General features: G+C 41.9%; 1 protein-coding gene across 6 annotated transcripts in view; it reads right to left on the bottom strand.

Annotated features, from left to right (window-relative positions):
* Positions 1–6,114: 6,114 nt before the first annotated feature.
* utrn (utrophin) overlaps positions 6,115–26,076 on the bottom strand; it is a 196,481-nt gene continuing 176,519 nt past the window's right edge. For 4 of the 6 annotated variants that reach the window (XM_017486812.3, XM_053686403.1, XM_053686401.1 and 1 more), the window contains 9 exons: positions 23,865–23,903; positions 23,508–23,573; positions 21,948–22,013; positions 16,826–17,050; positions 15,697–15,922; positions 14,263–14,344; positions 13,645–13,725; positions 11,528–11,553; positions 6,115–7,698 (listed from right to left, as the gene is read on the bottom strand). In XM_017486812.3, coding sequence (XP_017342301.1) covers positions 7,690–7,698; positions 11,528–11,553; positions 13,645–13,725; positions 14,263–14,344; positions 15,697–15,922; positions 16,826–17,050; positions 21,948–22,013; positions 23,508–23,573; positions 23,865–23,903 — 820 coding nt within the window. In that variant the 3' untranslated portion in view covers positions 6,115–7,689. The remainder of the gene's footprint in view (positions 7,699–11,527; positions 11,554–13,644; positions 13,726–14,262; positions 14,345–15,696; positions 15,923–16,825; positions 17,051–21,947; positions 22,014–23,507; positions 23,574–23,864; positions 23,904–26,076) is intronic. The other 2 variants (XM_017486817.3, XM_017486815.3) reach the window with 2 other exon arrangements.

The raw sequence follows: 26,076 nt of genomic DNA, 5'->3' as shown, positions 1-26,076 counted from the left end.
GGAGACACCACACACACCAGTAATATAATTACAAGTGTTATCGCATAATGGAGTTTGGGGAAAAAGTTTCATGCCCAATGAAGACAAAGTATAAAATCTAGTTTGGAAGTGCAATTTTTATGTGGACTATGAGCACGGTTTGTGTGTTGGTGTAAAGTGGGTTCCTCTGCACTCCTGGCTCTCTGTAACTGTAATGAGATGAATTCTTCACGCCATGAGCAGTTATGGATAATCAATGAACTTTCAAATGAAAGAAAAATGCTTAGGGAATAAATGCAGAGACACTCAAAGTCCCTTTATCTCCACTAACAACTCGGAGAATGGGGCACAGCTGTATCTGTGTGTGTGTGTATATATATATATAATCATGCTACAGATATATACTCAGAGAGCACTTTATTAAGAAAAGCTGTACACAGACATTCATTCACTGATCTAATCAGCCAATTGTGTGGCAGCAGTGCGATGCATAAAATCGTGCAGATATGGACAAGCAGCTTCGGGTAACGTCAACCATCAGAATGTGAATTTGACCGTGGTAGGACTGGTGGTGCCAGACTGGTTGGTTTCTCTCCTGGGATTGTCACACACAACAGTCTCTAGAGTTTACACAGAATGGTGCAACAAAGAAAAAAGAAAAAAACATCCAGCGAGTGGCAGTTCTGTGGACGGAAACGCGTTGCTGACGACGAGAAGGTCAACAGAGAATTGCCAGACAGGCTCAAGCTGACAGAAAAGCTACTGTAACTCAGATAAGCACTCTGCACAATTGTGGTGAGCAGAAAAAGCATCTCAGAACACACAACACCTTGAGAACCTTGAGGTGGATGGGTTACAAAAGCAGAAGACCACATCGGGTTCCTCTTGTGTGTCAACCAGGAACAGAGAGCTGAGGCTGCAGTGGGAACAGGGTCGCCCAAACTGGACAAACTGGTCTTGATTAAGCTCAATTTCTCATGAGGCATACAGATGGTAGAGTGAGAAATAGGCACCAACAGCATGAATTCGTGGACCCAGTCTGTATTGTGTCAACAGTCCAGGCTGGTGGTGTCATGGTGTGGGCAATGTTTTCTTGGCACACTTTGGGCCTGTTAATACCAATCAACCATGGCTTGAGTGCCACAGCCTGCAGTATTTGTGTATCAATGCTGACTATGTGCATCAATTCATGGCCACAATTTACCATCTTCTAATGGCTACTTCCTACATGATAACACACCATGTCCCAAATCAAAACGTCATCTCAAACTGGTTGCATGAACATGACAGTGAGCTCAGTGTTCTTCGGTGGCCTGGGATTACCGGATCTGAATACAATAGAACACCTTTGGGATGTGGGATGTGGTAGAATGGGAGGTTCGCAGCATGAAAGTGCACCTGAAGAATCTGCAAAGAATCGCATGATGCAATCGTCCCAGCACGGACCAGAATCTCAAAGGAATGTTTCCAACATCATCTGGAATCCATGCCGTGAAGGCTGTTTTGAGAGCAAAGGGAGGCCCTACCCAGCATTAGTATAGTGTTTGTCATAAAGAGAGTATGTATCGGGATGTAAACTCTAAATGTGTGTGAGGAAGAAAGAAAACCCCAAAACAAGCTAAATATCAGAACTAAAACTTAGACACTAGAGACACTCCTTCCAAAAATATCTCCTCAGAGAAAACGTCACCATATCAACAACTACATACAGTTTATATGCATACATGCAATAATATAAACCTGTGATTTTTATCTTGGACCTGAAAATCTGGAGCTAGAAAATGAATCAAAACCTTCTGACAGATCAGAATTGAGAATATTACAGCACTGTGGTGTAAACTGTAAGTTTGGGGATTAGGTAATAATAATAGTAAGTGTTCCACACCTCACACAACTTAGGTATTCCCCTAAGTGCATTCTAAATGAGAGGGGGAAAAAAATCATCAATATAGCCGCATAATTGAGAGGGTGATATTAAAGAGTCATTTTTTTTTTCTCTCTGACAGGATGTCTGCAACACAAAAGGCAAAAGTCGATCCTGAATTAGATAACTCCGAGACGTGTGATGTGTATGTGACCAAGTAAAAACCCCTAGAGACGCTGTGCATTTCTTTCTCCTCAATGTATCGCGCGAGCTTTCGACGACTCGAGTCTGTTTTTCCCCTCTCATCTCCTCTTTGACTGAAACCCTACAGCCACATGTTTATTTCATGTCTCTGTCCCATTTTTACTTCTGCATCTGCTCCTTCCAGAAGCTCTTGTTCCTATGGCACTGAAACATCAAAGAAGAAGGGAGGAGGGTTTGGAGAAAGAAAAGAGAGTGTTCTCAAATTCCCCACTCATCCCATTCCAGGTTCACGGAAACCCAGTCCAAAAGTTTATTGCGCTTCACAGCTGCACTGCACAGAAGTGTTCTCCGAGAAGGAGAACAAACAAAGCTGCTTTGATAACCAAACGGTCAATAGATCAGACAAAATTAAGTACAGGACACTGAACGATTCCTCGGACCAATCGTACGGCGTCTGTGGTTCGATGTTCTTATTTTTTTATTTTATTTTATTTTTTTTACAACTTTAGGAGTATAGCTTTTTGCAGGAACTATCATCTTACGCTTATCAGTAAGTGTGTAGCAGAGAGCCTCGGGTTGCATGTACGTAGCTAGAGTTAGCTTGCTTTGCTAATCTGCCAACAAAGCTTGTCCAAATCCTCGCATGTAAAGCAAACAACCAGTTTTCACACTGATTAATGCGTTATTTAATTCATTTTTTAAAATCATTATTATTATTTTTAAGTAGTTAGCTTTTGAAGGTATTCATTTTCTATCAAGGTTCACAGAACAGAGCTGCAGTTCTGCAGCAAATCAACCAGTAAATCAGACAATGCTGTACCTGGGTTTAGTTCCTTTACAACACTGATTGCTGTTTGGTAATGGAGGTTGGCTGGGTTTTTCTGAAGCTGAAGTAACATAGGTGTATAAATTATTCAGTAGACTGTATACAATTTGGCTATGACCTTTTTTGTTTCGTTTTTTTTTTTTTTAAATAGTTAATCCAGTGTGAGTTTTTATTAATTTATTTATTTTTTAATGATAGTTTGAAGACTCTGCATCTAAATCAAATACTGTATATGGCAAACAAGTATGGTTTAACCACAAGGAACTATACTTAATACCTAGCACTTGCACTTAAAAAGAGCTGACCCGCTGCCTTCTGCCATTTTTGATTCCGACGGCTCTTTCACCTTACGGCACATCGCGGTATCCGCTGGTTCCATGCTGCAGAATCCAAGCGGAAGCAGGTGGTCATCTGGGTATTATTCGGACATACTACTCCTTCGGCATACTGCTTTTCGCCTACTGTATAGTAGGGTAGTAGGGATATTCAGATACAGCTTGTTTAATTTTTGATTGAAGCGGATAATTTTCCCACTGATAGCCAATATATTCTATCAGGATGTTTAACCAAGGTTTGACCATTTTCAACACAACATACGATAATTAAAATCATGATATATTACATTTAATATTGGCAGGAAGTTTAAAATTCATCTAATTTTATATAATGAATGAAACTTTTGATTAATTAATTTTTTTTAATTACTAAAATGAATCCGAAATGAGGTCTGAAGGTAGAAGGTTGGACACCAAGTACACAGAGTGGTGGAGATACTGGATTGTGAGGGCATGATTGTTTTCCATAAAGACCACGTGGCTCGGCGTGACCAGATGGCACGGAAATGGGTTTCTGGAATATTCTCCAGGCTATGACCAGTTCTTATTGGAACAGGCCACACCCACGAGCAACAACAGTTGGGGGGGGGACCAAAAACTGACTGGAGTGACATCAATGACTAGCGGCGTGTCGTGTGCTTTGAGCATGTTGACACTTACTGAGAAGAGGTACAGTGCAAGAACAGGAGGAGGATGAACTTAAAGTCTTCCGTTTCCTGCTTCAAAGCTAACGAGGTGGTAATAACTTTAGCCTTTAGTTTGCTGTATTGGCACAATACAACAAAAACTCAAGTGGACATGAGGTGAAGTTCCACTGAGCTTCCAAAGAGCTGTGCTCAGGACCTGACGGGAACAGTTATGTGATCTTTCACTTCAGATTTTTTTTATTTTTATTTGGGAGACGCTGCGTTCGGTTGGTGTGGATAGAGCGGACGGGGTAAAGAACTAATCGTGCCCCCATTCCCATTTGAGAGTTTGTATTGAACCCAGCGCCTCCGATTTTAAAACAGGATCACGTACATGCATTATTAAATTCGAAGCCCGACCCTGTGGTGCTGCTGCAGTACGCAGGAAAGGAACGCTGCCAAGTGTGTCGAAGCCAGGCGGAATTCTACCGCACGGCTGAAATTAAAGAGCGAGAAGTACAGCAGCTTCATAACATCAAAGTTTAAAGAGATGCACTAGTTTATTAGCAAGCTAATGAATTAATTAATTTATCACTAACAAGGTCTTATATTTATGCAAGACTATTTTTAATTAACAAAGACACTCGGTATGGGGTTTGAATTCAAAGCATGGGGAAAGCGTACATTTATTTATTTATTTATTTATTAAATAGTACAGTGCTGATGAATTCTCAAATCTGGTTGGTCAGAAAGTGTTGATTAGTTTTCTGGAACTGCAGCTCAGACAGTTTTACAGTTTCATCTGTAAGGCAAATCACAAGCTTATATCAGTGTGCTCTTTCCAATACATTATCGTTTCTATAGCAACAACTCGCTCACATGGAATCGGACGGCTCCACATCCGATATGTAACAGTCAACACATCTTCAGGACAGAGGAGTTTACACTTTCTGAGGGAATGACTGTTTATAGCTGCTACAATATAAGCGATAACACGAATGAACTTGTTTCAGAGAGATTTCACGATTATTAAATGTAACTGTAAATAAACAAGTACATTGCCTTCATGAATGAATAAAAAATATGCTTAATTGTTGACAAGTTGCTGTAACATAGCGGGGAATAAAAGAATTTTACAACTATTTTAACATTAACTCTTTCATCTCAACCAACTGTTGATTTTCCTGTAGAATTATTTAAGTCCTCACATATCACCCACCACTAGTGGGCACTCTTATGCAATCTTCTCTATTGAAAGCGCAAAAGGCAGTGCATTGTTATTCCGTTTTCCTTTTCTTCTTTTTCTGGCTAGGTTGTCTATGGCAGCCCATAGAACCGTATGGTAAAAAGTTGTGAAATATGGCACACTGATTGGGGAGGGTCTAAGGAACATTCTGACCAAATTTGGTCAGTTCTGCCAACGCTCTAGTGCCACCACCGGGTCAGATTTTGGCCTAATTTGAAAGTACTTTTATGGTCCTATCTTCTGAACTGTGTGTCCAAAATTGAAAAGACTAGATTCCCTGGGTCGAGACGAGTTAAACGCATCATATCATGTCAATTTTCAGCCATCTTGGATTTTTTTTTAAATGTTTTTTTTTTTTTTTTGCTACTCCTCCTATACATTTTGTCTAATCATTGCCAAATTTGACAGACGTCATCTTCAGAGTAAGCCTCACAAAACATATCGAAATAATTTTTAATAGTCCAAACGGTTTGCCTGTAATGGGCCAATGAATCTGACAGTTAAGTTGCCAAACAGGAAGTGAGGCTGCATCTCAAACTTGGTAGGCATCTACCAACAGTGCCACCTATAAGTCAAAAGCTACAATAACAGTAGATTCGTCCAATTAGTTTTCTATATAATTTTTTTTTTTTTCTGGAAATATTACTTAAACATCATCCAACAAAACGAAAAAGCCTAAGACATACCTTCTCATAACTTGCAGATTTTTCATTTTGCTGACTGTGGAAGAGCTGAATGCCATTCCATCCGTTTTCATCTGAACACTTGACTATTAAAAAAGCGGTGCAACATATTATAGCAATACATCAACAAGAGTAAACATGGCTCGTTAATGAACAGCACAATCATCTCAAGAATTAGATCTGACTTAATGCACTTCTTTTGTCCCTTGAGAATACTAATGAGTTGAAAGTCATTATTGCATTTGACAAATGATTACATCTTTTATTCATAAAGCTCGATCCAGACAGCATGTGCACTTGGCTTTAAGGCACACGAACGACTAACATCTCAAACGAACACAACAACAAAAATGCTTGTTATAAAATTTTATTTGGAATAAAACCATATTACATGTAGTGTGGTCAGCCTACACAATCTACCTCAGATAAGAACACCACAGCTCGGTGGACGTGAAACAGCACAAAAAAAATTAACATCGGGACCTGGACTTACGAGATGCCGACCTGAGATCAGTCCTTTTATCGACGGAGGAGACAAAACCTGGTCTCAGATCAGCACTCGGAGATATCTGGCGCGTCCAAACCCCGCAGTCGGGGACACATCGGACAGGTCATAGTAGTGTTAATGCTTCACTGGGAAAAGCACAAACTACACCATGTAGAAAAAATTAAAAAGCTATGAAAAAAATTCACAGACCAACCACAGAATTTTATGTTTACCTTTTCTTTTCTTTTCTTTTTTAAATCGTTGACTTTTCATTTTCAGCCTTATCTCTCAATCTTGATCTTCATCCCTGATCTTATTAAATAAGTGATCTCAAGGAACGTTATTTAAAATATAGCATTTGTGGCTTTAGGTTTCTGTTTGTGGTTTTGCGAAAGAAAAATAATGACAAAAAAAACAAAAAAACAACACAAATCTCGCAAATGAACGCTGTTAAGTCTGAGGTAGCAAGGCAATCATGGCTTTCTTCTGATTTGATTTGACTTTAGAAAACTATTCGACTCAAAGAGGAAAAAAATAATAATAAAATTTTGTCGAATCTGAATTTAGAGCTCTCTATATTTCCGTCTCGTAAATCCTCTCCTTGGAATGGATGCTGTATAGGCACACAGGGCTAAAACATCTCGGCATTCCTGAACATGTACAGTATTTACACAAGGGGGGCGGGGTATGGTTTCGAACAGGAACTTGTTTTCCACAACAGTAAATGTAATTATAAGCGGATAAAAAGTACGAGGTGTCACTCTTTAATAAAATTATTATTATTATTATTATTTTTTAAAAAGGTTAACGTTGGCAAATTGCTGTGGCGTCGGAAGAGCAACGGAGCACTTCAGCACGTACCGTTATCGGAATGATTTTTTTTTTCCAAGAACAGCCAACCAGTTCGCGGGTGACGGCACGGATTACGCTGTAAACACGAGAAACACAGCAGAGGGATGCATTCTGGGAAGAAACATGCATTTATCAGTATGAGGTGATTCATTAAGGGGCAAAAACACGAGTGGTCTTCATTCCCAGCTACAACATTTGTTTTTTTTTTTTTTTTTTATAAATATCTGAGAAACGTGAAGGAGGTAAACGGAGGTTCCCGGAGCGCGTGCACAAAAATAGAAATAAAAGCTGAACAGGTTATACGTTACGAAGCCCCCGTTAGCCGAAATATCATCGTGTTGTTCGTACAAATCCCAAGCAAAAACCCAAATCAGGTTCGATCTACATGTTCACAGAATTTACAATTGCATAGTACAGACAGACGGGTTGATGGACGTGGTGGTCGGGAATTCGGTGGTGGAATTGTGGCTGGATCGAGGACGATGCAAGGAACTCCGGGTTGGCCATCTTCGTCTGGGAGAGCGGGGACTTCGCCACATCACGCACCGCGTCATCGACGCTTCTTACTTCGACGTCATTAGCAGCCCTCACATCGCCTAAATACACACACACACACACACACACAATCAGCTAATAAAACTTCTGGGTTTTAGAATGATAACAGAAATGACAATTATGGCTACGTCCAAATTAATCCGAAAACCGCATTTCTTTTTTCAAACGCTCTCTGTCTGCATTGGCGTCTTCAACGGTTTCCCAAAAATTCCTCGTCCACACTAAAACGTCAGAAAACGTGCACATCCCTATACTGTGCGTGCATGCGTAAATACGTAAGCAGCTCCGGTCTGCGTCATTTCTGCCAGGTGTTTATTTAAAAATGCAATCTTTAATGACGTTAACGACGCTGGTACAACAACTGTAATCAAACATCAGCCACCATCTTGGTTGTTTCGAGTTGAATTGGTCACATGACTGCGTCACATGACATAAAAGAAAAAATATGGTCATCGTTTTTGATTATCTCAGTTTTCGAATGAACGTTTTGGGCAGAACACCAAAACGTCGAGAAAAACACTCGTTTTCAAATGTATTAAACGGATGAACGTGGACGTAGCCTTAGTAAAACATGAGAATTTTGTGGCCCAAATTCAAGAAATGTGATAGAAGTGTAAACATCAGCTGTTTTAAGAAATTCCCCAAACGCTGCTATCGTTTCTTGATGGTTGTTATTTCCGGACGTTCGTACAAAGCGGTGTTGATACGTCCTGTGAACAAACTTGCCAGAAGTTTTAAAATTTGATCACAATTAGCATGTTACACCGACTGCTAGCATGAGACGGAAGATTTTCTTTTCTTCCTCGTGGATTACTAGCCACATGTAGCATGGAAAGGTTGGGAATAAAAACAGACACAATGCAGATGAGCAACCCCTTGTGGTCAAAGTTGGAATGCCATGCTAATTAAATTACCATTTTTACCATTTTAAAAAAATGGAGGAAATTCTCTTTTTTTCCTATTAGTTTGTTCATTTATTTATTTTATTACTTGATTTATTTATTTAATTATTGTTATTTATTTTTATGTAGCCCTCCACCACCACTCTGCTGCTCCTTGAAAATTTCCCACAGCACTAAACTGAAAACTAATTAGTCTTTAAAATGCAATCCAGTGCAGGTGATAAAGGAGAAGTCTGCTTCACACTCTTTTACACAGAGTTCTGGGGAAAGCGGTGCTTTAACTGGCGGCGTATGTCTTTGTTTTCTCCTTTACACACTGCCGTGATGAAAGCGGCACTTTAAAAGCTTTAATGAATGATTGTTTAATGGAAGGAAGATAAACCAGGGCATGAGCGAGAAGAAAAAAAAAGCACAGACGCCCATTTGAACACTCTCACACACTCCGGACGGTTCTGCAGGATCACACTGACTCGAGCAGACAGGTTTAATTAAATATCTGCTCAGCAGTGAGAGACTGCGGGACTGAGCGCCCTCCGTCGTTGTACAATTAACCATTACTGACTGTGTGAGGGGAGAGAGAGAGAGCGCGCGAGAGAGAGTGTAAGAGACAGAGAGAGACAATTAAAAGAAAGACAGAAAGAAAGAGAGAGACAGCAAGAGAGACAGAGAGAGAAAAAAAGACGAGTGAGGCAGAGAGAGAGAGAGAAGTTAGAATGAGAGACAGGGAGAAAGAGAGAAAGAGAGAGAGAAGTGAGAGAGACAGGGAGAGCGAGAGATAGGTGAGAATGAGACAGACAGGGAGAGACAGAGAGAGAGAGAGAGAGAGAGAGAGAGAGAGAGAGAGAGAAGTGAGAATGAGAGATGGAGACAGAGAGAGAGAGTGAGAGAGAGAGAGAGAGAGAGAGAGAGAGAGACAGACAGAGAGAGAGAGAGAAAGAGAGCTTGAGAGAGAGAGAGAGAGAGAGAGAGAGAGAGAGAGAGAGAAGTGAGAATAAGACAGACAAGAAGAGACAGAGAGAGAGAGAGAGAGAGAGAGAGAGAGAGAGAGAGAGAGAGAGAAAGAGCAAGAGAGAGAGAAAGAGAGAGAGCAAGAGAGAGAGAGAAGTGAGAATAAGACAGACAAGAAGAGAGACAGAGACAGAGAGAGAGAGAGAAAGAGAGCTTGAGAGAGAGAGAGAGAGAGAGAGAGAGAGAGAGAGAGAGAGAGAGAGAGAGAGAGAGAAGTGAGAATAAGACAGACAAGAAGAGACAGAGAGAGAGAGAGAGAGAGAGAGAGAAGTGAGAATAAGACAGACAAGAAGAGACAGAGAGAGAGAGAGAGAGAGAGAGAAGTGAGAATAAGACAGACAAGAAGAGACAGAGAGAGAGAGAGAGAGAGAGAGAGAGAGAGAGAGAGAGAGAGAGAGAGAGAGAGAGAGAGAGAGAGTGTACCTGCAGTGGGCAGTACTGACCACTCTCTTCCATGGGAAGTTGGCAAGGTGTGCTCAAAATGTCGACAGATTTGTCGCTAGCTGCTTTTTTGAAAGTAAAAAAAAGTCGTTAAAGGGGTCTGGGAAGTGGACCAGCGCGGTCTCTGTCACAGTGTGTGTGTGTGTGTGTGTGTGTGTGTGTGTGTGTGTGTGTGTGTGTGTGTTGGGGAGGTGTTGAAGTGGGGTGTCATATTTTCAGTGAAAGGATGTATTCATAAACTCTTTCTTTTTTTTTGCGATTTCGTATTTTTTGACTTTTTATTATTTCAAGCACTTTTAAAGTGCCACTAGATTTTTTTTTTCTTTTAAATGCTATTTTCAAGGTTTTGAGTATTTACATTTCAAAAAGCCAAACTCAAGCACCTTGTACGAATCCTGGAAGAATGATTCAACATCACACACACACACCCCCACACACAAATCCAAACACACACAGCATCTCCAAGGCCATGATGGACCGATCCAATCCAGCCTAATGTGGGGGGAAGGGGGCTCTGTTGGAGCTCCTTTGCAGGAGAAGCGAGGTTAAAATCCATTCCACATCCAGACAGGCTCAGCGAGAAAGCTTATTGATCACTACCGCTAATCGTCTCCAGACGTGTTAGAGACATCAGCGAAGTGCGTACAAACTGCACCGTAGTCACAAAGCAAGAAGCGCAAATCCTCTTCTGCTTGCTCCAAATGCAGTCGAGAAGCCAAGAGATAAGCGAGAATGGAAATCCTCAAGTATTTCCTTTAAAAAGAGATTCTCAGACGCCAAGATGGCCGCCCTCATTTACAGCTTCCAGCTATGGAACGTCCTGAAGCTTTCTTCGCGTTTACAGACGATCCATGGTAGTTTTATGTAAGCTTACCAAACGAACGTGGGTAGGTTTTCTTTACTTGACTTTCTTTTAAAGAAATAATCTAAATTATATAAAAATTAAATAATATAATAAATTATTAAAACCCTGCACACACACCTCTTATCTGATGACTTCATACAATATTAAAACAATAGCATGTGCTGGATCAGGTGGTATTTTATTATAAAATTTTCATTATTTTATTATTGAATAATGACAGTGGAAGCCATTTTGTTCAATTAAACCACTTTTTTGTTGGATTCTTGAATCTGCTCATTCGTATCTCTTCACATTCTCTGTTACACGACCATTACAAAGCGGTGCAAATGTTCACTGATGCTCAAGAACCCAACACGATACATTACATTATTCATTTATCATTTAGTCCCACCCTTCAGAAGCTACGCGACATATTTACATGTTTCCCAGACGACAAAATAATAACAATTTACACATGATCATCCTGTTCAAAAGTTTACACCCCCTCGGGCTCTTAATGCATCGTGTTACCTTCTCAAGCATCGATGAATGTTTGCACCTTTTGTAATAGTCGTGAATGTACGAGAATGAAGACTGAAAACGAAGCCGGGACACTGACCTGTTACAGCTAGAACATGTTCTGAAGGTATTTGTGAGAATTTAATCAGGTCTTACCTGTGATCTTGAGGACAGGCTCGGTGCTTTAGAGAGGGAAAGAAGAAAAAGACAGAATTAGGTCACTTCGCTGGCAAGTGCGTAGTTATAAAATACAGCCAGATAGACACAACTTCTCATTTCACCGGGATGTCGGTCTGCCGCCTCGTGGGGAAACGGGAGTTCTATAACAGAAGTGATGTTAATGAACTCCAGAGGGAGACAAGTGCTGCAGGACTGACTGATCGCATGTTCGACAACACTTCTAAACGCGCAGAAATTGCTCCCTTCCTGTCAGTCTAATGAAAACAAAAAGCACTCAACAGCAAACTGGACGATACGAGGACTTTAGACATACTGCTTTCTAAGGCCGACTTCACGAGAGCATTGAGGCAGCTTTTAGAAAACTTGGCAGAAAACTTTTCAGATATTTTTCAATCTTTATTGGTTTAATGCATTTGCATGTACAGACGCAATTGTGCACTGATTTTTACAGTGTAGGTACCCTTGAAATGAAGTGTTAGCAGTATTTTAACAGCTTGACATTGGTTACAGGAAGTATTACATTTCTAATTCAATTTCAGCTCTAACAAGTTCAATAATATATCAAGACTGGTTTATAAAATAAACAGAATTAAGCTCATCTAACGATCATCTAGGGTTGGCGTTGGTGTTGATAGTGTTGATGGTACTGGCGGTGTTGGTGTTGGTGGTGATGATGGTGTTGACAGTGATGGCGGTGATGGCAGTGATGATGGTGCTGGCGGTGTTGTCAGTGTTGACAGTGATAGCGGTGATGATAGTGTTGACAGTGATAGTGTTGACAGTGATAGCGGTGATGATAGTGTTGACAGTGATAGTGTTGACAGTGATAGCGGTGATGATAGTGTTGATGGTGTCGGTGTTGACAGACAGCGATAGTGGTGATGGTGTTGATAGTGATAGCGGTGATGATGGTGTTGTTGGTGTTGACAGTGATAGTGGTGATGGTGTTGACAGTGATAGCGGTGATGATGGTGTTGGTGTTGACAGTGATAGTGGTGATGGTGTTGACAGTGATAGCGGTGATGGTGTTGACAGTGATAGCGGTGATGGTGTTGGTGTTGACAGTGATAGTGGTGATGGTGTTGACAGTGATAGCGGTGATGATGGTGTTGGTGTTGACAGTGATAGTGGTGATGGTGTTGACCGTGATTGCGGTGATGATGGTGTTGGTAGTGCTGGCGGTGCTGATAGTGATGGCAGTGATGATGTTGACAGACAGTGATAGCGGTGATGATAGTGTTGATGGTGTTAGTGTCGATAATGCTGGCAGTGCTGATCTTGGTGTTGATAGTGCTGGCGGTGCTGCTAGTGTTGGTGTTGATCGTGTTAGCGGTGTTGCTAGTATTGGTGATATTAATACTGGCTAATAGTTTCTAGTATTGGATGTTGCTAGGAATTGGCGATAGTATTGGCGATGTTGCTAGGAATTGGCGAAGTTGCTAGTATTGGTAGCGTTAGTGATGTTTGTAATATTAGAAATGCCGCTCGTGTGTGGACAATGTTCCTAGTGTTAGTGACCATGTTATTGTTGGCAATGTGCCTAGTATTGGGTGTTGCTAACATCGGTGATATTGCTAGTGTTTGCGAAGTTGCTAAAACAAACAAACTGCAAAAGCTTGAAGAAATTGGTCCACTTCTCGTTTAAAGACGCGTCTCCTGAGGAGCAGAAATGGAAAACTCGAAAAGCCCTTACCCCAGTGTAACCAGACAGACCAGTGGAGCTCGACTGGCTTTTTTTTTTTTTTTTTTTTTTTTAAATAAACTGTGCCACTCAGGTCTTGTTGTGATACATTTGAGGTGGTCAATGCATGAACACAGCAGAAAAGATTAGAATGGATTTTTAACTAAAACCGTTGATGGGCTTTCGACCCTGGACTCTCACCTTCATTTACTCTGTGCTAATTTGATACGCAAACACTGTTTACTGTTCAGGAAGAGCATCTTTCTAGGCACAAAGCCGGTGAAGTGGAAGTGTGTGAGACTCAAACTAGTTACAATGGCAGAAAGTTAGTGAGAGAAACACATACAGACACAGAGGAGGGGGGAGAGAGAGAGAGTGAGAGAGAGAGAGAGAGAGGGGGGTTAGGGCTTACGAGCACAGGTTGGAAAGCTGTTATTAATCTGCTCCATAAGGTCAGTCATATCAGAGGAGGAAGAATGATCCAGAAAGTCATCTGAGAACACACACACACACACACGCACACACACACTATATGAAAGAGCTGTCAGGTCCACACACCAACATTATTGAACCGTGTTGCTCATTTCCAGCACAAAAGGTTCTCAAAAGGTTCTGGTCTGAAATGAAAAAGTGATGTTCGGTTTTGGGATGGTGCCATTTTATCGCCATGGCAACATTAGAAACTCAACCTATCGTTGTTAAAATAAGGAGGAAACAATATGTGTACAGAGGCGGATGAGAATTATTGTAAAAGTTTGTTTTTTTTTTTTTTTAAATTCAGTGAAACCTTACGAAATCCAATTTCATAATGGTTAAGATCTCAAAGCGGTGGAAATGTGGGACGTTTTCTTTTTTTCTTAAAACCATCACATGTTGGAAGGAAAGCAGGAGCAGCACCATGTTGATGGGAAGAAGAAGAAGAAGAAAAAAAAAATCTTGCACTCAACCAAACAGACGTAAACAGATCAAGTGTAGAGTGGGAGATGCATTCTGAGGAACCTAAATGTGTGTGCATTTTTTAAAAATTTACCTGTGAGTTCTGCATGGCCTCTTGCCTCCTGACTCAGAGAACCCGAAGAGGAACCGCCGTTGACTGAAGAATCCAGCTCGGGCTAGATAAAGAGAGTGCTGAAGGTTACAAATCCAAATGTTTGGCTAATTGTAATTAATAAATTGCATCACAAACACAACAAGTGACTGAGGAAACACACGCGCGTGCACACACACACCCTTTTTGTTGGCTGCTTCATGTGTTTATGTTTGCATTGTTCCTGTCAAACCCAGCCTTGTCATTTAGCATGAAGATTCTGACAGCTTCACGTCCCTAATGAATAACGTTCAGCAGCGCAGGCCAAAAATACTCAGCTGTGCTATTTACTTGAGCTTCTCAGACAGGAGGAGTGTTTTATAATAGATTTTTTCAAGTCAAAAAGTAAAACACATGCAGCGATAAACATGCTGTCCTCCAACAGAAAGCCCCATGAGATGTGCCTTGTTTGGCTCTTTAAGTGCTTTTCACGACCTGGCCACTACTAACATGTCAGAGAAAGAAAAGATTACATTTAATGTAATAAATGGCTGGCGAGCCAGCCAGGAGACTCTGGTATGATCAAATACCAGTCATATCCATAATCTACTGTAAGGTTAGCTAGCTAGGATGAGGAGCTCTAGATCTACTCACCTCTGTGTCAATTTTATTCCTGTGTCTCCTGACTCTTCTTTGCATCCAAGAAATAACTTACTACATTTAACAGGTGAGCCAGCTGGAAATTTAGCTGCCATTCCTATCACTGTCTACTGTAAAATTATCTAGGGTGAGTAGATCCAGATCTAGGTTTATTCAAATCTAAGTCAACTTTATGCATACAAAGTATGACTCTTCTCTGCACCCAAGAAATACTTTCTAACAGTTGATGGCGAGCCAGCCAGGAGACAGGGGTATGTTATAGTTAAAAGACCTATCTCTATGTACAATAAAGTTAATTGGGTTGAGAATATCTAGATCAACACTGTACCAACCGTATTGCCCTGTCTCCTGACTGTTCTCTTCACTCAAGTAATAAGTCACTGTTGTTTCTGGGCGAGCCAGCCAGGAGACGCAGGTATGTTTAGCTCAGTCATTTTGCTATCGATTATAAAGTGAGCTAGATGAATAGATCTAACTCTAATCAGAACTTTACAAAAAAGTCATTCAGAGCTGCTCAGGCAAAAACTATCCAAATAACGGAGAACACAGTGAACCTGTAGACATAGTAACGGTTATTAGGCACTCTGGACACTTGGTACATTACACATTATTTAATTTTGACAACTGATTGATTCATCTGATGTCACAGATGTCATCAATTAATGTCCTCTATGTCTAAAATCAGTGTAACAACAAAATCATGCAGACTTGAAGTGTCACATGACTCACTCACAAAAGGGAGCAAGATGACTCGGGCTGTGTTTAAGTGTGCGTTACCTGGTGCAGGAGCTGTCGTAGTCGGTAGAGCTGAGACTCCAGCTGTTTGTTGTGATCCTCCAGGATCTGCATGCGAGCCTCCAGCCGGCCCTTGTGCTGCCGCAGGAACTTAGCCTCGGCCAGCAGGTCGGCCTCGTCTGGTACTACACCCTCCGTGCTCATCACACACTCCGCACCACGCTGCCTCTGCTGCTCCTGCAGCTGCTCATACTCCCTGCGCAGACACCTACAGAGAGACAAGACGCATTAAAAACTGCAGCTTTTATTTTAACAACCAAGTTAAGGTTCGGGTTAGATTTAGGTGTAGGATGGTGTTAATTAGCTGCATTAATAATTACATTGACACAAGGTCCTCAAAAGGATAGCGCGCACATGTGTGCGTGTATTCAGAGTTATGTCTGCTGAGAGCTTGAGTATTGTTTCACGATGGACTCAAACAACTCGATTAGAGTTCGTGAACCTGCTGGGATGCGTGCCAAAACGGACCAAGACACAGCACTGAGCTACAAATCTACACAAACCGTGTCAGTGAGCTCTCTCTCTCTGTGCTCACAACAAAGACCAAATCTGTAACATCACTTATCACTCATGTCTGGCTTTCATCTCACACACACACACCAGTTGTGATAGTTGGATTCTCTTGGTGTTTGGGTAACAACTTTGCACTCAGACAGCAGCTGGATTTCTTTGGCTGATTTTCTTTTAACAAATCACCACAAGGCAGAATTTCTCAGCTTACTTAAAAATAAATAAAAAAATAAAAATAAAAAACAGAAAAAAAGAAACACGGCTAATTAAAACCCTAAGCAGCACAGCAGATGCCAAAGGAAAATATCATTTCTCTCTCTCTTTTTTTTTTTATCCATTTGTCACAGCAAATTCCCACCTGCCTTCTGAATCTCATCTTAACGGGCTGAACGCGAATGCATACTTCCACCGCCACATAAGAAAGAGTCTGACTCGGTTTAATTGTAAACTTTCCAACTTCATCGGCATACGGTCACTAAAAACGTTTGCCACTTCATCAGACTGTTAATAAATAAATACCTGCATGGCAGACTATTGTGCTACGTATTAAACAGGTGAAGTGGGCAGGGCTTTTTATGCATTTGAAGCATGTTTTTCATACCGTTGCTCCTCCTCCAGGCGAGTGATGATGCGCTCCAGCTCTCCTCTCTCCTCCTTCTCGACAGCCTGCAGGATCTGGGCGGGGCTCTGCAGCACCTGTCTGGGGCCATGCATGCTCAGGGCGTGGAATTTGGGTGTGTGGGCGGGGCTTTGAGGCTGGCTGCAGGACGCACCCTCGGCTCCAAGAGTCTGACAGTACTGCAAGATCAGAGCGTGCTCCTCATCCCTAAACACAGATATTATCATTATTATTGTTCAGTTATTAGTGTATAACTCATTCCTACCGTTTTGAACATCACAGTTGTATTCTTAATTCTGATTGGTCAGAAGGTGTTAATTAATATTCTGTAACTGCAGCTCTGCAGAGTTGTTATGGTGACATTTTCTGTATTTATGGAAGGAGTCTCCAGTGTCAGCGCGCGCCCCCCATTACCCCCCCCCCCCCCCCGCCCGCCCCCACTCAGGACATCCTATTATTGGAATATAATCAACTCGGCTTGTTATTGTTAATAATAATCATCAACCACTGTGTTACTGATTGCTTTCATAAAAAAGCACACCCCTGTGTGTATTATTCCTGGCTTTCTAGAAAAAAAAAAAAAAAAAAAAAAAAAAAAAAAAAAAAAAATTCCAGAAATGCTTGGGTTAAATTTGTCTTTAATTTTTTTTTTTTTTTGAAGAAAATCAAACAAAGTAAATTATATATTCATGACAAAAGGTTCTCATAAAAGAAATATTCACAGTCTCTCAATTGTTACTGCTTTTTTTAACCACCGAAGCAAACTAGTTTATTTTTTTTCCTGACATTTTGAATAGTCATTAAGCAAGAAAAAAAAAAAAACATGCAATTTGTTACTTACTACCATGGCTGGCTTAAAAATAAGTTCAATATATCTATTAAAATGGTCCTCTTTTAACCTAACGATAGCAATACACAAATATACATTTCAAACACTAGGGTGAGTGTGTACGTTTTGAGCTCAAGTGTGTGTAAAGATTTAATAGGTTGGGAAAAGCCGCACGATAAGCGCATGGCGGAAAACGATATATAAAAGGTATCCTTTTTGCATAATTAGTAAACGTTCAGTGCGAATGAATTCAAATGAGTGAGACAGAGTGAACCAGAGCAGCTACATCATTATTCTCAGCACTGCACCAGCATAACAATGGAGACGAACGTTCGCGCCACCTCGCTGTTTTTAATCCATCGTCACTGAACGATCATTTCGGAAGTCCAGTAATACTTTCTTTCCAGCCCCAAGAGATGTATATGTAAATTTGAAACTGTCTGAAAATTGGGAAAGCATTAATAAAGCCACCTCAGGAGTGGCAGCGGGAAACTTTGGGGGGTGGGGGAGAAATGTATGACTGTAACATGCTCAGAAACATTGCTAATAATTTGAACTGTTCCACTATGCAACATACACCAACCAGCCATAACATTAACACCACCTGCCTACTGCCTAATACTGATTAGGTCCCCCTCTCCTTGTGCCACCAAAACAGCTCTGACCCATCGAGGCATGGACTCAACAAGACCTCTGAAGGTGTGCTGTGGTATCAGACACCGAGACATTAGCAGCATGTCCTGTAAGTTACGAGGTGGGACCTTCATGGATCGGACTTGTTTTTGTCCAGAACGTCCCACAGACGCTCGGTCGGATTGAGGTCTGGGGAATTAGGAGGCCGAGTCAACACCTCGAACTCTTCATGTTCCTCAAACCATTCCTGAACAGTTTTTGCAGTGTGGCAGGACACATTATGCTGCTGAAAGAGCCCACTGGTATTCGGGAATGCTGTTGCTATGAAGGGGTGTACTTGGTCTGCAACAGTGCTTAGGTAGGTGGACGTGTCAAAGCAACATCCACATGAATGCCAAGACCCAAGCTTTCCCAGTAGAACATTACCCAGAGCATCACACTGCCTCCACCGGCTCGCCTTCTTCCCATAATACATCCTGGTGCAATCTCTTCGACCGTCCACAAGATGTAAAAGAAAACGTGATTCATCAGACCAGGCCACCTTCTTAAATTGCTCCATGGTCAACTTCTGATGCTCACATGCCCATTGTAGGATTTTCGGTGCTGGACAGGGGTCAGCATGAGCACTCTGACCGGTCTGCAGCTATGTAGCTCCATAAGCGGCAAGCTGTGATGCACTGTCTGTTCTGATTCCTTTCTATCCAGAATTAACTTTTTCTGCAATTTGTGCTACAGTAACTCTTCTGCGGGATCGGACCAGACAGGCTTGCCTTCGCGCCCCACATGAATCAGTGCCCATGACCCTGTGGCCAGTAGGTACTAACCACTAAGTACCGGGAACACCCCACAAGACCTGCTGTTTTGGAGATACTCTGACGCAGTCGCCATCACAATTTCGCCCAAATCCAAGTCTTTCAGATCCTTACACTTGCCCATTTTTCCCAATGTGTTCACTTGCTGCCTAATTAATACATCCCACCCCTTGACAGGTGCCACTGTAACGAGACACTCTGTGTTATTCACTTCACCCGTCAGTGTTTTTAATCTTATGGCTGATCGATGTAAGTACTATTTGGACAGGATAAGAATTATGGACGTAAATCTTTACTACATTTCAACTTGATACCAGGCTCAAGCTTTGGCTTCGCACACTCCCCAGATGGACTCTGGACCCGCTCCTGTCCTGGACCCACTGTCGTGCAGCGTGTAATCACCGAGATTACCTGGGCTCCACATCAAAGAGCCGAGCTAACATCCTGATAACAAGCCGACCTCAAAGCGAGCTCCTTATTAGGACGCAGCCGGGAGCTCGGTTTAGACGGGACAATTTGCAATAGAGATATTAAAGAGACTTTGGATGAGAAAGACAAATGAAAAGAAGAGGTGGGGAAGCGAGTATACACAAGAGGAAGATAAGAGAGAATACCTAAGGGGACAGCGATCACTAGAAAGGAGTTCAGATGTAGTGTAAGTCTCAGAGGAGTAACGCTCGGCCTCAATCAGGTTCAATCTAAAAAAGCCATCTCCGGCGCGGCTCCCTCAACACAGCCTGTCTGCTTCTCTCTTCCTCTATTGTCTCCATCGTTCTTTTTTTACCCCTCTCCTTTTACAAACATGACAGCTTCTGGAAAGTAGCGAGTACATCTAGTAAATCTTTTATTTTCGTTAAGTCCTTCATGTAAGATCAGGTTTTTAACACTGGGAGAAAAGTACAACAGATATACTTCTTAGTTAGAACAAACCGTTTGATTTGTGTTGCCTGGCAACGAACGGAGTGTCGACCCTCCGTTCTGAAAACGAAAACGCTTTCTTTTTTCCTACAATGCTTAATTGGCCATCTCGTATTTTTTGAAGGTTACAAGACTGGACCAAATGTGCGCTGTCCTCTGACCCTGCTCGTTTAAAATCAGTCAGGCTAACCGCTAACACGCCACCACTTTCAGTCGGTTGCCGTAACACTGAGGACTGAAACATCAAGCAGCACAGCAATCGACCTTTAGCTAATGAGCTGACCCGTAGTTTCTGCTCTTCATCCTCACCTCCTGAATTCTTCTGCTTTTCCATTATTCTCTTTTCTATTCTAACCACCGCGTTACCTCACCATTTATTCCCTCTACATCATCATCGTCGTCGCCGTCATCCTCTCAGCTAGGATGTCGTGAAGGAGCTTAGCGGGGCTTCATTGATCTGCTGCTAGAATGGCAGTGTATATTGATCTCATAATCTCACTACCATTTTGTTCACGTCAGCAAATATTTAAAGAAAGGAAGACACGACACGGACAACACTGCCTACTACTGTATGTTTAAGATGTAATATATGAGACGCTGTGGTGCCTGTGGCAAATATCTGGATCTCTGGATCCTTGAGGATCCCTTTCATACAGGAAACATTTTTATATTTAAGAAATAATAATAATAATAATAATAATAATAATAATAATAATAATAATAATAACAACAACAACGTGTTAACCAGGATCAACCAATCATAAACCAATGAGGCGAATTTTAAAAATAAATATATCCTATTTAAGAAGTCACTGTTGAACAAAACGTGCCTTATATTGAAATGAGGGTGTTCATGGTGTTTAACTGAAAAGCTCTGTGGTATACTTTGTAAGCTTCTCACGTCGTGACACGGCGTTTCTTAATATGGTGGAGAACATAGCGGTCGATGCTAAATATGCTTACAGCGTCATATCAGCCATATGGAGGCTTTTTTTGTAAATTAACCAACATATCTGAAAGAAATATTGATGTTCCCGTTTATTTTGACTCGTTTCTGCAGCCACTGTGGCTTTACATTGTCCATATACATGACTAGAAGGACAACGGGCGTGTCTCAATCAGCTCCCTAGTGCAGCAATCAGGGCACCGCTCAGCGAGTCGGCCATTTTTAAAAAGCCTGCCTCAACTGCAAAATCCTTCTGGTGCACTCCCAAAAACGAATCCCATAATGCACTGCAAAAACCAGGGAGCATCGATGCTCATCATACTTTCTGTAGCCTCTCAGCTCAAAAAAAATAAAATAAAAAAGGGGGGACGGATTTAAACTTCGTCTACAAACGTGAGTAGCTTGTTACCGCTCGGCTGCGTTACGGTCGAGGTAGTGACTCTGAGAAGTTCGACTTGAGGTTAGATTTATACCACTGCCTGGATACGAGCAACTACATGTCTCTACCTCTCCCACACACACACTTTAACTTCATCTCGAGGCGTCTCATCTCGCCTCTGAAGCAGTTTACCATTCAGAAACGCAGACAGACGTTTATTATGTTTAATTAGCTCATTCTTCTTTCCGAGCACAGCCGTCATTATCATCATCAGTCTGCTGAGACGGAGCCTGTTATCCGACGTAGGTAGAGTCCACACACACACACATTATCCAGGCCAAAGTAAAGTCTTTACAGAAGTTTCTCATCTGTGTAAAGACTGAAAGTTGTATGGAGTGTTTGTGTGTGTATATACATATATATGCTGGCTGATTATGATTCTAATACACTTTTGCATCTCTCGCCATCCCTCTCTTTAGAACAGAGCCAGAAATCTCTTCACAAAATGTAAAGTATTGTGGATATTTCAGAGAAAAAGAGGCACTGGTGTACTGATGCATTATGGGTAATGGAGTTTGGGTACTTACATGCTTCCGGTGGCTGAGCTGCTGTCTGTAGGCAGAGAACCGTTCGAGCGCTCCATCTGAGCCAGTCTGAGGGAGAGAGAATGAGCGCGAGAGAGAGAGTTTTTGAGAGAAAGAGAGAGACAGATTGAGAGAGATTTTTGATGGAGACAGACAGTGAGAAAGAGAGAAATTTTTGAAATGAAGAGAGACAAAAAGAGAGACAGGCAGAGCGATGGACAGAAAGAGAGACAGACAAAAAAACAAGCCAGAGATTTTTGAGAGAGAGACAGAGGAAGAGTGAGAGATTGGTACAGATATTTTGGGGAGAGAGACAGAAGGATGGAGACATGGATATTTTTGGGAGAGAAAGAGTGAGCGAGAGCATGAGAGAGACAGAGTGAGAGAGAGTGAGAGACAGAGGAACAGAGTGAGAGGGAGAGTGTGAGAGAGAGCGAGAGAGTGAGAGAGGGTGTGTGAGAGAGAGTGGGAGAGTGAGAGTACGAGAGAAAGAGAGTCAGAGAGAGTGTGAGAGAGTGTGTGTGAGAGAGAGAAAGAGTGAGAGAGAGTGTGAGAGAGAGAGTGAGAGAGAGTGAGAGAGTGAGAATGTGTGAGAGAGAGTGTGTGTGAGAGAGACAAAGAGCGAGAGTGTGAGAGAGTGTGTGAGAGAGAGAGAGAGAGAGAGAGAGAGAGAGAGAGAGAAGTGATGGCAGTGTGATGGAGAGGGAGAGAGAGAGAGAGAGAGAGAGAAAGAAGCCTTTGTTATAATGATTTTCACTAGCTAGTTAATCAAGCTATTATTATACAGAAGCCGTGTCTTAGTCTTCACACATTCTGAAGAAAAACATACTGAAAGTCAGGTATCTAAGTAGATATCTCATCGCGAATCCTCTGTGATCAGACAGGAAGTGTGCATACTGTAAGGGCTACTCTGGGAACAAAGATCAGACTAGAGATCAGCTACTGAATATAATCCAGATGTGTATTTACAGATGAGGATGATGGAGCTGAACGCCGAGTGCTGAACGCACGGATCGAAATTGTACTGCACACAGCCTGTTACACCAGCTTCCATATCAGAGCTGTTCCTTTTCATATTATAATATCCAGAGCGGAAATAATCTCAGGGGGAAAAAACACAAAACAACACACACACACACACACACACACAACACTGAATATTTCTCAGGCCTGGCATCTGGATTACTGTCTCACCCAGCCAAAGAGTGCATAATGGGATTGGAGCTTTGGAAACGGCGAACATTTACAGCCCTATAATAACTCGGAGTGTGTGTGTGTGTATAAAAATGGTGATAGCGCTCACTAACAAAAGGCTTTATGTCTGTTTGTGTACAAAGCCAAAGCAGAGTTTTACTGATACTAGTGCTGTGTGTGTGTGTGTGTGTGTGTGTGTGTGTGCACGCATGTGTGTGTTGCCAAACAAATGCCTCCACATATCACACCACACTCTGCGTTTCATTATGCAAACAGCAATGTGTTATATGTCGCACATTACCATATTGCCTGGAGTGAGTGCACATTGATGTGTGTGTGTGTGTGTGTGCGCGTGCGTGAGATGGTTACCTGCTGGCGTAATGCTCTATCCTCGAGTGTGTGTCGTCATGGGGAAGCTGAGGCGACTGAGCCATCCTATAATAAACAAAAGAAAATAAAGTCAAACACATAAAGTGGTCTACGGCGAATAGAAACTCGGCTAATAAAACTGGCGAGCTACAGGACTGGACTGTTAATGCGGAGGATGGACAGAATACAGAAGGTTAAGAGAGAGAGAGAGACAGAAACATGGGGGGGAGAGGACGTGCAGGTGGATCGGTGAACTCATACATCGGTGCAGGCAGCATGCTCTGTGGGTGAGGAGGAGGAGGTGGAGGAGTTGGAGGAAGAGGAGGAAAGGTGTGGTGATCTGGTGTGTATACTCACTCGTACTGCTCGGGACACATGCTGATCAGAGTGACCGGGCTGCAAGAGAAACACATAGGACGAAGTGGGGTGGGGGGGACGGGGATGATGAGAGGAAGAGAGGACAAGAGGACAGAATCTTTAGGGTCAAAGGTCACACAAGGTGAGGTCAGATCCACACACATAAGGAACAGCGGAGAGAGTGAACTCCAGAACGGAAGTCGCTATGACGAACCATCGGAGAAGAAGCGACAGGAGAAACGACACGGATCCCACACTCGTAAAGATGTCTCAAAACACTGTTATAAACTTCACATATATAAAGTATTGTATGCTTCAGGTTGTGCTGTTGTAGGAAAATAATCAACGCCCAGCATGTTTTAGAATACAGAGACAGCGATGTGCCAACAATTACTAATAAACGACAAGCCACACTTTTAACCGCTCACAATTAGGTTTAATTCTGCGGAATGTCTGTGAGACAAGCTAGCTCATGTTATCGTTTACAACCCAGCAGCGATAAACAGTCATTCCCTCTCATTGTTTTATTCCTCAACAAGTTAATAAGACAAAATACAAAAACAAAACAGCCTTTTTTTTGGTCACTGAAAAACCACAAAGTGTAAATTCCCCTGGCCGTGCGAAATATTTGTTTCTATAGAAACAATAATGTAACAGAATGAGTACGTTAATGTAAACCTGTAAACTAGTCATACTGTTATAGAAAACGAATCGACATGTTGGGAATCGGTGGTCGTGTTATAACAGGTTCCTCTAAATCACAATGCAACACTTTCTACAGAGACAAACAATCGTAAGGAATGTAAAATGAACGCCACGTGTAGGCTTCGTGGATAAACAAGCTACGTGTCCACGCCAGTGATTGGTCGTCGCAACCGAGCCGATTCTTCGCAGAATGAATCTAGACGACTTTGAGACGCGACGATTCTTTTTCGTGTAGTTGTACAATTGTTGGAAAAATATATTTAAAACAGCACCACCTTAGTTTTACACTAAAGTCACCAGGCTAACATAGCTAACGGATAAGCTAACTCATCATGCGTTCGTCTCGAAACAGGTCGAGTCGTTCAGTATTTCAAACAGAACTGTTTATTATTTGTTTTATGATGATGCTGTCTATGATCCTTAAAAATGGACACAAAATGGAAGTTGCAGTGTTTTAAACAGCAGCGGCCATTTTGATGACTAATCAACTCCTGCCTCAGCTATGTTACCTTTATTTATTTATTTTTACCTGAAATGAACGATATGGTGATGAATTATTATAATCATTGTATGAACACAATATTTTTCACGGTATTCATTTCTTTCTAAGATTAAAGCTCTACAGTTGTGGCACATTGTATTTTGAAATATGCCTCTACTGAGTACAGTAGCTTACTGCTAAAGGCAATGAAAGTGTCATTTCAGTCATACGGAGTCATTTCTTAGCAATTTACCAACACGTCTGAGAGAAATGTTGACGTTCCCAGTTCCTTTGGCTCGTTTCCATGGTCACTGTGGTTTTACATTGTTTATATCAACGACGACCTATGAGTTGCAACGACTATATACAGTACGTTGCCTATCTAAATCACTGGCATTCACTCGTAAGCTAGTTTCACTTCCTGGTTCTACGGACTCATCAGACCGATCACGGTCATACAGAACCACCAATCCGTGAATTACCGTGTCAGAAGCGTAATAACCTCACGCCCCTCTTCACACCCCGCTCGTTCTCCAGGCACTGTTATTGTAATTATCTATAATCAGCGCTGAGCAGAAATGAAGCTGCTTTACACCTGAGTGATTAAAGCGCCGCAGCACCCACGTGTTCTCGCAATGCCACGAATCTGTGACTAACCTAGTTTCCTCGAAATCTAACACACAGCACCGCACACAAAATATCAAACCTCGGGTTTAATTGAGCCGAACCGGTAAAGACAGCCTTCTCATTTTATTATTTTGGACAAGTGTTATATCCGAGATTGGAGGTTTAATTGGTGGATGAAGCCGTCAAGCTTAACGCAGAGTGCATCCCTTTCTTTATTTTTGGGAAAAAAAAAAAAACCTACATGAATGTGTGGGCTGATGAACACGCCATCAGCATGGTGATGCTGATCTCAGAAGGACGACTGCGTTCGAGTTTCTTCCTTCAGAGTGCTGTTCCTCTGAATTCCTGATTCTGACTGGTCGTGAGGTGTTTTCTGTAAGGAGACTGTTTATAGCTGCT

Source organism: Ictalurus punctatus, chromosome 15, assembly GCF_001660625.3.
Source record: "Ictalurus punctatus breed USDA103 chromosome 15, Coco_2.0, whole genome shotgun sequence".
NCBI lineage: Eukaryota > Metazoa > Chordata > Actinopteri > Siluriformes > Ictaluridae > Ictalurus > Ictalurus punctatus.
The sequence above is the reverse complement of the archived record's forward strand: the minus strand, read 5'-3'. Positions and strand labels throughout refer to the sequence as shown.